At 54.5% G+C, this 11,966-nt stretch overlaps 1 protein-coding gene across 6 annotated transcripts in view; it reads right to left on the bottom strand.

Annotated features, from left to right (window-relative positions):
- The window catches only part of HM13 (histocompatibility minor 13), a 49,896-nt gene that overhangs the window by 13,382 nt on the left and 24,548 nt on the right, over positions 1-11,966 (bottom strand). For 5 of the 6 annotated variants that reach the window (XR_009405450.1, XM_059406730.1, XM_059406734.1 and 2 more), the window contains exons 7-10: positions 11,662-11,719; positions 8,447-8,530; positions 5,201-5,237; positions 3,262-3,364 (exon numbers count right to left, since the gene is read on the bottom strand). Coding sequence is in view for 5 of the 6 variants with exons in the window: in XM_059406730.1 (XP_059262713.1) it covers positions 3,262-3,364; positions 5,201-5,237; positions 8,447-8,530; positions 11,662-11,719 (282 nt within the window). In the remaining variant the exon portion in view is untranslated. Of the gene's footprint in view, positions 1-705; positions 1,066-3,261; positions 3,365-5,200; positions 5,238-8,446; positions 8,531-11,661; positions 11,720-11,966 lie in introns of those variants that run through there. The other variant, XM_059406731.1, reaches the window with a different exon arrangement.

Below are 11,966 nucleotides of genomic sequence, written 5' to 3'. Positions count from 1 at the left end.
AAAAAAAAAAAGAAAAAAAAAAAGAAAATAAGACTTGAAATAATTTTAGATTTCAAGTTAAGAAGCCAAAAAAAGAGGGGCACATGGGTGGCTCAGTCAGTTAAGCTTCAACCTTTGGTTCACACTCTGGATCCAAGGGTCCTGGGATCAAGCCCTGCATCAGGCTCCCTGCTCAGAGGGGAGCCTGCTTCTCCCTCTGTGTGTGGTCTCTCATCTCCCTCTCTCAAATAAACAAAATCTTAAAAAAAAAAAAAAAAAAAAAAAAGGGAAAAAAAAAAAAAAAAAAGCCAGGAAAAGAATAAGACACCAAAAAGCAGAAAGAAAATAATGATGGTAAAAGCCCAAATGGGGCGCCTGGGTGGCTCAGTTGGTTAAGTGACTGCCTTCGGCTCAGGTCATGATCCCAGGATCCTGGGATCAAGCCCCACACCAGGATCCTTGCTCAGCAGGGAGACTGCTTCTCCCTCTGCCACTCCCCCTACTTATGTTCCCTCTACCACTGTCTCTGTCAAATAAATAAATAAAATCTTAAAAAGAAAAAAAAAAGCCCAAATGGATGGAACAGAACATAAAGCAAATATAAACTTATCAGAATTTAATTTCTCAAAAGGCCTCCTTACACCCACTTTGCAGACAATGAGACAGAGAATCAGAAGAGGGAACTCCTCACACAGTTGGCCAGGATGTGGCTTTAAGTACCTCTCCGTCTCTAAGTCTTCATCAAGGCCAGGCCAGGCAAAGTAGAGGGCTTCCATGGGAGGCAGGGTAGGGGAGAGGTGGTATAAGTTTAGCTTCCCCGAGGCCCTGAGAGCCAGGAGCCACTGAAGGGCTGCTGTGGGAGGTGGTGAGGTTGCTATTCTCAAGGCACCAGGGGCCTGCTCCAAGGTCAGTGCTGAGCAGAGGCTGGGATGTACAGCTCCAGACAGCAACTGGGTGGTAGGGCTCTTGACATTCCACCCGGTGTCGGCTCTGCCGTGTGACCCCGACTAAACTGCTTCCCTCTCTGTACAATGAAGACACCCGATCATCTTGAAGGGCCTTTCTAGGTGGCTGCCAGACCCCTGGCTTGGAGTGGGATTTAAAAAAAAAGATTTATTTGAGAGAGAGAGAGAGAGAGAGAGAGAGCACGCATGTGAGCACAAGCACATGGAGGGGCAGAAGGAGAGGAAGTCTTAAGCAGACTCTACATTGAACATGCAACCTGATGCCAAGGCTCTATCTCAGCACCCTAAGATCATGACCTGAGACGAAACCAAGAGTAGGACACTTAACTGACTGTGCCTCCCAGGCACCCCTGGAGTAGGTTTTTGATAGAGGCAACAAGGGCTGAAGACATGGGCAGTGGTGACTCCCACCTAGGGAATTGCTGGCACTGGGGCTGCATGTGTCTTAGAAAGGAAGAGGGTCCTCAATAAACAGGTCCCCTTGTGTCCTGGATCTTCTTTCCAAGATTTCCAGGGAGATGCCGAGGTGGCTGATGGGACAATGGCTAGGCTGCTGCTGGGGCGTAGCACAGGCCTGGGGCCAGGGTTAGGAGTCCAGGGCTCCAGCTGGGGGCCTAGCTCGACTTGCTGTGTGACCCAGGAAGTCTCGTCTTCTCTCTGGGCTACAGCATGCCCACACAGAGGACCTCTCCAGCCAGGGTGGGAGTGCCCAATGGGGGCCGGAGGCGGGGGTGGGGGGCGGGGCGGGCCGGCTCAGAGTCTAACCAGGTAGAAGGCAAGGCTGCCACCTGGTGGCCACCGGGGGAATGGCGCTCAGATTGGAACAGATGGGGCTGGGAGCGGAGACTTCCCAGAGGCCTCTAAGCTAGTCCCCCCAAGCCACGACCAATAACTCGGTGACCTCCTCGTTGAGTGTCACTCTTGGCTGACACAGCTCTCCAGGCTATTTGGAGTAGAAATGAATGAGAGGTGGTTTCTCACTGAGTCTTGGTTTCTCCACCTATAGGCTAGGGGGGACCCTGGACCTTGGACCTTCTGTAGAATGAGAGAATACTATCTACTTTGTAAGTATCACGGATACTATAGAGAGTAAGTGAGTTAATGAGCAAAAGAGTTTAGCATAGTGCCTGCCACACAGTAACTGCTCAACGAACAGCTACCGTGATGAATTCAAAGGTGGTTTCTCAGTGGCTGGTGGCCCTGGGAAGGGGGGAGACCAGAGGGAGTGGAGGATGGAGGGGACAGTGCCAACAATGACAGCGAATACGACCTGGGCCAGGCAAAATTCTAAGCACTCTCCTTATACTAACTCATTACCTCCTAAAAAAGCCCCAGGCTGGCTACTATTACTATCCTGATTTTTAAAAAAATTAATCACCGAGGGAAATCAAGTATAACTTCAGCAAGCTGCCCAGAGCCCTGCAGGGAACAGATGGAGGAATGTGGACTTCCTCCCACCTGTGTCCCTTCAGCCCTCATTCCACCCAGCCTCTCCCACCGCCAGGGGTCCAGAGCCTGGGTTTGGATGCCACGTGACACAGGTTTGGATCCAGGCTCTACCACGTGCTGGCCGTGTAGCACATAACCTTCATCCACTCATGAGGGCCCCCATGAAGAACTTCGCAGAGCCTGGCACATGGGACGTGCTCTGATTTCCAGTAGACGGTAATCCTGTCTGCTGGCTGTCCCCTCTCAGTCTTACCCTCTTCGGGCCACAATGACCACTCTCAGCCTTCATCCTGCTCTGATTCACTCTAGGGCAGCTCACTACCCAACGTGCTGGGAGGAGGGTGCAGAGGCTGGCCTGCCTGGGGAACCAGAGGAGAGGGCCCCTGACACCTCATCACTCATCTGGTAAGGTAGGCACTGGGCCAGAACACCCAACATCCACCCCAATACTGTTACGTCTGCCCCACTACAGAGGTGCAGAAGTCAGAGCCCCTCTTTCCTAGACTCCTTGCGGTGGGGGCCATAGGACACTGATCTGGCCCGTGAGATGAGAGCAGCAATCTGCCAGGAGGGTTCTGGAAGGTTCTGTCTTCCTGATGAAGGCAACAAGCATAGCTGGTATTTGTGCTCCTCCCCCTTGCCACTCATGTGCCTGTGCTACCTGGAGCAGCTACTGGCATCCTGCAATGGCCGCAGGTGAAAGGCCATGGGTCACAGACATGCCCCCGCTGACACTGCTGGGGAGCACCTACCCCTGGACTGCTTGTGCATGTCACAACAAACAAGCCCTACATACGGAAGTCCCTGCTAGCCACAGTGGGAGCACTCACCACGCATCCCCCCCAGCACGCAGTACAGCTCCACTCACCTGGGCATGCTTGAAGATGTGCATGATGAAGATGGTGAGGCCCAGGCCAAAGATGTAGGCTGCAAAGCTGGTGTAGAAGTAGGTGTGAGTGTTCTTCTTTAAGCTTCAGGAAGGTGTGGGGAGAAAGAGGAGGAGGGTTAGTTGCAGGCATGGGAGGAGCGCCATCTCTTCGGAAGGGGGAGCTGGGGAAGACCCTGGAGGTGTGCGATGGCTGAAAGGCTGGCACTGGGCATGCATCCCGGGACTGTCCCAGCTATAGGTCTTTGGACAAGTCACTTTCCTTCCTTAGGCCTCCATTTATTCATCTGCAAAATGGGAAAACCATGATCCATCTGCTCAGTGACTGTGAATATCAAGGGCCATAACCTAAAACAGTGGCTTTAAGACCTTAGCTACCATACAAATCACCTAGAGAGCTTATTAAAAACCCCCCAAAACAAAAAATCCCAGGTCCAATTCCCCGGGGAATCTGACTGATTAAGTCTGGGGCAAAGTCCAGGAATCTGCATTTTGAGAAGCCACCCTGGTGAAGCTACAAGTCACACTTTGGGCGACACTGATGCAGAAGCTGCACCGCTGACTTCCTCCTTTCCAGAGCAGTGGCCATAACAGATCAGGGAACCTGTCACACATGCTAAGTAGCTGCTGACCATGTGGATAAAGTACCAGGGGCTTCCGGGAGGCGAGCCATCTGAGAGGACTGAATCGCACTGCCGTTACTGGACTCCCCTTCACGACCTCATCTCTGTGACCTCTGCGTGTCCCTGGCACCCAGCACAATCCCCTCGGCACCCCCCGACCCCGACCCCAGCTACTGCTGAGCCCGGAGTTGCGGGCACACTGGGGGTTCTGCTGTCATGGAGCCTGGGTGAAGCCGACCACTGTGGGCATGCTGCACAGATTCCAGAACGAGCTCGGAAAGGCTGGCAATCCTGCCCATCCAGGCTAGGGATGAGGTTCTGCTTCTGAGGGTGCTGGCAGCCAAACATGACTTTGTGTCGCTAGTCAGTGGCCCAGGGACGCTTGTGGGTTCTCTTTGCGTCACCTCTGCACAGCCAGAAGTACAGCTGGCTGGCACAGACGTGCCTCTATTTACTGACTGGCCAGGTCCCTCCCAAAGGCCATGGATGTAAGCAGAGGCAAGTTTCACAGACAAACCCGATTTCAGAGACACTGGTACAGTTTCTTGTTACCACTGTCAACACTATTACTGCTTTTGCAATTATGAGGCACAAGGAGATTAATAATAAAGTTCACAAACCACCTTGAAATTCGGTGCACATACTGAGAACCTTCCACTGGGAAGACCGCGCCACCTACTGGTGGCACGCCCAACTGCATTAACAGTGGAACCTTTCCTGTTGGAAATGGTGACTGGAGTTGGCCCCTTCCCGCTCCTTGCTCAGTTTCCACAATGGACTCCAAAAATCTGAGTGAGGGGAGCACGCAGGGAGCAGCCGGAGAAGCTGGGACACAGTGACCTGAGCCTGGGCTGATAATGCATGATGACGACTGGACTGCAGCTGAGTCTCCCTGTGGCCCTGTGCTCAGCGCTCCCTCCAGGTTTTCCTGGTAATGCCAAGGTCTGAGCTCTTGTTTACCACAAAAGTTAAGAATGAGAAACCTTAGCCCAGAAAGGTCAGATCACTTGCCAAGGTCACGCAGTGAGAAAGCACTATGAGTACCACTAGGACCTTCTGGGTTTAAATCCATTGGGAGTATGATCCTTTTTTTCTTTTTGGCCACACGGTCTTTGAACACTCAGTACGTCAAAGTGCAGATAAATCAGAATCGCACCGGCCACTGCGGCGGCGGAAGGTCTGATCAGAGGTCACCTCTTCTAGGCTTCTGAAAGCCACCAAGGATCCTCTGGGGTACCCTGCCTAGGGAAGACCCCCCACTCATGGAGCTTGAGAGCTAGAGTTTCAAAGTAGCTTACCTGATGTCAAACCGTAGCAGCAAGGCAATGAAGATCCCTGCGGGCAGAGAGCCAGGGTTAGTGGCAGGGAAGCCAGTACCTTGGGAAGGCCTGGGGGATGGAGTCTCCCGCCTGGGATGGGGAGGAGGGAGAGGAGTGGGGTAGTGAACGAACACTCAACCTGGTGTTCCCAGTCATGGAGCAGTCACTGGGGCCAACACTGCCGACCGCCAGCAGAAATCCTGTCTCTCTACCATCAGGCCTCCTCAGAATAAGAAGGTCCCAGGAGTTAGCTTTGGTCTGGGACTACACTGACATCACATAGCACCCTACTGTGTCACACTGGGCCCCTCTACCCAAATGTTTATGGAGACCTTCTAAGTACCAGGCCCTGTAGACAACAGGAAGCAAAATCAATGTACCCACAGAACTCAACCAATGTGACAGGAGGTGGACATGGCGATCAAACAGGAACAAAATTCACTCGGAGATCCTAACTGTGAAAGAGTGCTTTCTATGTCATGGGTAGGTATATCTGGGGATATGCCAGGCGAGGGGTCATGGGTGGAAGAGGAAGAAGGGCTTCTTTAAGGAAGTGAGGCTTGCCAGGGAGAGGGAACAGCACATGCAAAGGTCCTGAGGGAAGAGGGGTTAGGGTGTGGCATGGGCCAAGGAGCCAGGAAGGCTGCGGCCCGGAGCAGGAGATGCAGGGGATGGACCAGCCAAGTGGGGCTGTGGGGCACAAGGAGGAACTGGGTCTCTTCCCTGAGTGAGGGAACACATGGAAGAATTCCGAGTAGGGGAACAACCTAAACAGATTCTGGGAACAGACCTCGTGGCAACTTTTAGTTGGAGGGTAGAGGAGGGGAGGCTCTGCGGGAGGGCGGGGGAGAATGACTCACTCTGCCCACCCACTGCACCCCTACTGGCACTTCCAACCCCAGCCCAGACACCCCAAAAGCCCAAGACTCTACAAGACACAGCCAGCCGGGCCAGCCTCTGTATGCTACTCACATACGACGACCATCTGTGTCTGTCTCCCTGCTGGTCTCAGGGCTCAGACAGGGCAAGGGCTGAGCTGATCAGAAGCACTGACTAGCAGCATAGGACTTACTTTATTTTATTATTTATTTATTTTGAAAGATTCTATCCTTAAGCAAGCTCTACCCGATGTGGAGCTCGAACCTACAACCATGAGATCAGGAGTTACACGCTCCACCGAGCCAGCCAGGTGCCTCAGCAGATGACTGATGTTTAATCGGGAAGTGAGGGAGTCTCCCCAGAGACCTGGGGACTGTGTGTGAGGAGGAAGTGGGTAGCTGGAGAGGGGACAAATGCCACCTTTCTGGAAACAAAGCTGGGGACTCAGCATCCCCCCCGGCGGACGAATTCTACAACTGTTCTCCAACTCAGAGCCTTTACCGCCTGTAAGGCACCTGGTCCTCACAGCAGTGCTCTACGGCAGCCAATGCTTTGAGGGATGTCACTGGGGCGCTGCGAGGGTGCAGTTGACTTTCAGCTACTGAAATCACCAGAAGACTTAGATACGTAGGTACACGCAGGGGTGTCCTGTGCACACCCCAAGTCCAGAACCATGACCACCCAGGATATTGGGGAAGCTGTGGGGTGCCTGGCGCAGCCCACGCCCTGCACAGCGAGCTGGCTGCTTTCCAGGACTCAACTTCTTCTGCCCGATGGAGCTGCGCGCCGCCCCCCCCCCCCCCCCCGGCCTCACAGCCCTGTGAGTTATGGAGAGTCTGGGGTTCAAGACCATCCCCCTCACATGCCCAGGAACTCGAGCAAGTCTTTTTGAGTCTCGATTAGCTCATCTGTAAAATTGAAATACCTTTACCTCACTGGGCCTCGAGGAGCAGCAAATCAACAATGTAGGAGAAGCAGCTCGCCCGGGGGCAGGTGCCCAGCAGATGCCCGAGAGCCACAGTGGCTGGGGCGATCACCTGCCTACTGCTGCCATTGCTGTTACAGGCCATTTCTGACAGGGGAGGCTTTTTCTGCAGATGGGTGACCTGGGGTGGGGGCTTGCTAGTGCATGAAGCTATGAAAGTCCCTTTACTTCCAGGCCTTAGTTTCCTTGCTGTATAGAGATCACCTCTCCTTCACGGCCACACAACACCAAAGTGTCGCAAGGGAAGTGGCTGTGCCACCATCCCAGAATATTAGAACTGCCATCGTTTCTTAGAGTGAAACACAGGCTGGCTTTTCATTTGCTCTGTACTTTCTTCTTCTTTTTTTTTTTTTTTTTTTTTTTTTAAAGATTTTATTTATTTATTTGAGAGAGAGACAGTGAGAGAGAACATGAGCGAGGAGAAGGTCAGAGGGAGAAGCAGACTCCCCATGGAGCTGGGAGCCCGATGTGGGACTCGATCCCGGGACTCCAGGATCATGACCTGAGCCGAAGGCAGTCGTCCAACCAACTGAGCCACCCAGGCGCCCCTGTACTTTCTTCTTTTAAGCAAGCACCAGGGGTGCTTCTCGTCCTTGGACTCTGAGCCTCTGGACTACAGGAACAAGTGTGCCCTTCGGATACCTGCCACCAGGCCCAGATCTGCAGAGACACACATCAGCCATGGCAGTGGCTCGCAGAGCAGCAGCTGGGCTTTGCCCCAAGGCTTTGGGATGGTAGCTGAGGCTGCCCCAGGGTCAGGCCATGCTGCGGGGCCCCAGGGCTGTGTGCCCGGAGCCCAGGTGCACAGATGAGCACCCACATGTGGACGGCTCTGTGATCTGCTCCCATGAACAAGCCCTTTGCCAAGAGGACAGGAGTGTCCGCTCATGGTGCCCCGCGTCCATGCATGCAGGCACGCTGTCCCTGGGACCGGGGGAGGAGGACCCTGGGGACGGTGGCAGTCCCAGTGGATAGGTCCTACTGGGAAACACTGGCAAGGGGCAGGCACGCGCGTGAAGGCTCATGAGATGTGCTTCTCACACAGACTTCAGTCTGTCACAGACACTTCTTTTAGCTGTTCTGCAGTAAGGACTATTCATTCAGTCAGACCAGAAGCTCTGTGAGGACGGTCTTGCTCACTGCTGTCCTCCCGCACCCCCGCCACCCACGCCCCCGTCCCAGCGGCCCGGCTCAGCACCTGGCATGTGACTGGTGCTCGACCCTGGGCTGACACGGGCTGGGTGTCTGCAATCTCCGTCCCTTCCCCACTCCCAGTGGTGATGCTGCATCGCAGTACTCCTCTCCCCCCACCCCAGGTCCCTCCAGCACTCGCACCGGGGCCCCCACCCCGGCCCGCTCACCCGGAATGACGATATCTCCGAGTCCCAGCATGGCAAAGTTGTCCGCTTCGAGGCCCTTCTCCAGCAGGTCCTGGGGAAACACCACTGTGGGGGGAGGCAGGGATGTGAGGAACGGGTGAGAGGCGAATTCCGACTGTCTATCCCCCACCTCTGTTGCATGAAACGCACACACCTGCATTTAAAGATGGGCGAGTGTGGAGGCAAGAGGACGGGGACAGGCTGAAGGGCAAAGTCTCCACCTGGAACCACAGTAGGTTAGAGGGGGAGGAATCTAGGGTCACCTAGATCAAATGCTGCCTGCCTTCATGGAGCTAGAACTCACACAACACACCATTCCAGTGCTCTTTGGTAGCTATGGAAGCCTCTGGGGATGTGGGATTGACCCTAAAGCCACACAGATGAAAGGGACCAAAGAGCCCACACAGTGCTGACATCTACTTGGCTTTCCATCTCGCTCTGGCCAGGGTGGGGACAGGTGGTGGCCTTGCTCTGCGGCAAAGGGGAGCCTGGGCTGGAGGCCCTTCCTGGATGTGCCAAACTCCTACAGACTCCCTACGTAGAGCCCCTCACTCAGAGATCAAGCTGGCCCACTCGTTTAGACAGTCAGTCACGGATGGACAGAGACGCCTCCTCTGTGCCCGGTTAATGGCAAGAGGTGGCAGAACTGGATCTCATCCATAGTGCCTTGCTGTTTTTTTCTTTTTAATCTTTATTTGAGAAAGAGAGCTAGAGAGCACAAGGGAGAGCAGGGAGGTGGAGGGAGAGGGCAAGGCAGGCTCCCTGAGATCATGGCCTGAGCCGACGGAGCCGTCCAGGTGCCCCTCCATAGCTCCTGTGAGCAGAAGAGCACTTAGGTGCGGGCTCCGAGGTGAGACTGCATGGGTCTGAATCTTGGCTCTGCTCTGTGACTTTGCACAGGTTACTTAGCTGCTCTGTGCCTCAGTTTTCTTACCTGTGAATAGGTACAAGAGACCTGACCCCACAGAATTGTGAAAATCGAGATGATTTGCACACATTGTTTAACTGTCACCCCGTACCTTCTTTATCAACCCAGTTCTGACTTGGGGTGCAGCAGCCTTCCCAGGGGATGGATCCAGTGGCACAAGACTGGGGCAATCTGGACAACCCCGGCCCCTGAATTCCCAATTTCCCTTCCAGCTAGGGGTGGCCACATGACCCAGCTCCGGCCAAGGATACGTAAGCAGAGGTACGCCAGGGTTTCTAGGTGAGCCTGTGCCTCCCTAACGAACACACAGATGCCCTTCCCCATCTACTTCTTTCTGCCCTGAGTGCTCAGTCACTGTGACTTACAGATCCCCGCATTCGATCTTCCCAGTCCTGGTGCCATTCAATTCTAAGAGGCGGATGTGAAAACCAGGGCCCAGAGAGGTGAATGAAGATCTTCCCTAAGGCCACCCAACCAGCTAGTGTCATATCTGAGATTCCAATCCAGGCAGCCCAGCTTAAGCACTCTGCTATCCTGCTTGAGCACCACGCCTAGCAGTTGAGGGCAATGGGCCTTCTCCCCACGCTAGAACCCAAGTTTGACAGTGTCACTGCCCTCTTCAGAGCCTTCCAATGGCTCATTCACTGCCCCCTGGGCAGTCCAGGCTTCCTGGAATGATACTCTTGGCTTCCCAAATGCGGCCACTTTTCTGCTGCTCTCCTAAACTCAGCCACGTTCCCTCCCCAATCTCTCTCTGCTCCCAGGGCCCTCCATGCATTTCCCTGCCTCTGCCCTTCGCTGAAGCCCTGTTCTCTCTTTCAAAGGCCTGCCCTGCCCCTGCCTCCTTGGTGAACACGTGTTATCCTTCATGAAAGCTTTCCTGGCACCCGGGCTGGCTTCATCTATCATGGCACGTGGGGACCGGGGCCGCCCTGGCTGGCTCAGCACCTGTTCTCCTGCCACAGAACAGCCTTGCTTTTACACCCCCGGTTCTGGGGGGCTGCCAACTCAAAAACTCTGCTCCCAGACACTGAGGAGGGCCATGACCCAGGCCCGTCCACTGTGATCCTCCGTCTCCCCAGCAGGAGGGCCTGGCTCAAGGGCCCATTGGTTTATTCAAACCAAAGCTGGCTGAAACTTGTTTCACTCCAGTCACTGAGCTGGGACCATCGCACCAGGGAGCAGTGTGCATCCAGGAGTGTCTGTCCCGGATGTCCTTGGTGAACAGCTCACGGAAGCCCATCTGCAGCAGCAGCAAGACTTTGAGGACAATAGCTTTTTCTCGATCCTCTGAGGCCAGCTTCACTCTGGCTGCCCAGTGCCCACGGTGCTCACTTCCCAAGACCAAAGCCTTGCCAACAAGACTCTCCCCTTATTTCTTGCTATCAGCCTGACTCATTCCATCCTCTTCTTTGGGTCTCGTCATCCCAGGAGGGGACCCTTGAGTGGTCTGAGCCTTAAACTTAAACCTGATCATGACTCCTCCCCCGCCACCCCCAAAACCAGTTTGGGTTTGGGTCTGTGCGGGGAAGAACTCCTTCTCTACTGAGGCATGAAGTTCCTTCTCTCTGCCTCTGGGCATGGCTGAGTGAGGAGTCAGTACTAGGAGCTGTGGCAGCTAGCTTGGGACCACGAGGCCATGAGCTGCAGGGACAGGTGGCCGCGCTGAAGACGGTGGGGTAGACACTGAAGCCAGCCAGCTCTCGGTGACGGCACTCGGTGAGGGCCGGTAATGCATGGCCAAGCCGAAATGCTGTGCCGCGGGCCCGCTGCAGAGAGGGACGACACTCCTGTGCGGCTTACTGATGCCTACATGCCCATCATTGGATTTTCTCATCTTTATAAACAATGGGTAGCTACATGGAAGAACAAAACCTGAGCCGTGTGAGGGGTGCAGGACAGACCATGCAGGCTAGCGTGCCCAGTGAGAGGCTTTGGGCCTTAGTGTGGAACCTCCTTTCCTGGAGAGCCCCCGCGGGCCCCGCTGCAGGCCCTGTTAGACAGCCCCGCTGTCTCCTCCCATCACACACTACACTGGGGCCAAGCGGCAGGACGCCAGGGCCTGGGCAGAGCGTGGCTGCATGTGAACAAAGCCAGATGAATCAAAGAGGGGACGGAAACCAGGCTGGAGACACAGGACAGCGTGGAGAAGGAAGAGATGCGTGTGGAAGAGCCAAGGGAGAGGTATGGACCAAAACAGGGACCACGAGGGGAGAAGGGCCATGAGGTGGAAAGAGAGGGGCTCCCCACAGTGGATTTAGTCACTTACATTTTATTGGTGCCTCAAAGGACTTGGCCACTGTCACCATCACGTTGGTGCCAAATACCTAGGAGGAGAAGACAGGAGTATGGAGGGAGGCGAGGGCCAGATGGGAAAGGAACACTGTCCTAGGAACTCCTTTTATTTATTTTTTATCTTATTTTTTAAAAGATTTTTATTTATTTATTTGACAGAGAGAGATCACAAGTAGGCAGAGAGGCAGGCAGAGAGAGGGGAAAGCAGGCTCCCTGCTGAGCAGAGAGCCTGATGCGGGCCTCAATCCCAGAACCCTGAGACCATGACCTGAGCTGAAG

This window comes from Mustela nigripes, chromosome 7 (genome assembly GCF_022355385.1).
Source record: "Mustela nigripes isolate SB6536 chromosome 7, MUSNIG.SB6536, whole genome shotgun sequence".
NCBI classification, from domain to species: domain Eukaryota; kingdom Metazoa; phylum Chordata; class Mammalia; order Carnivora; family Mustelidae; genus Mustela; species Mustela nigripes.
Note: the sequence above shows the minus strand (reverse complement) of the source record. Positions and strands in the feature narration are given on the sequence as shown.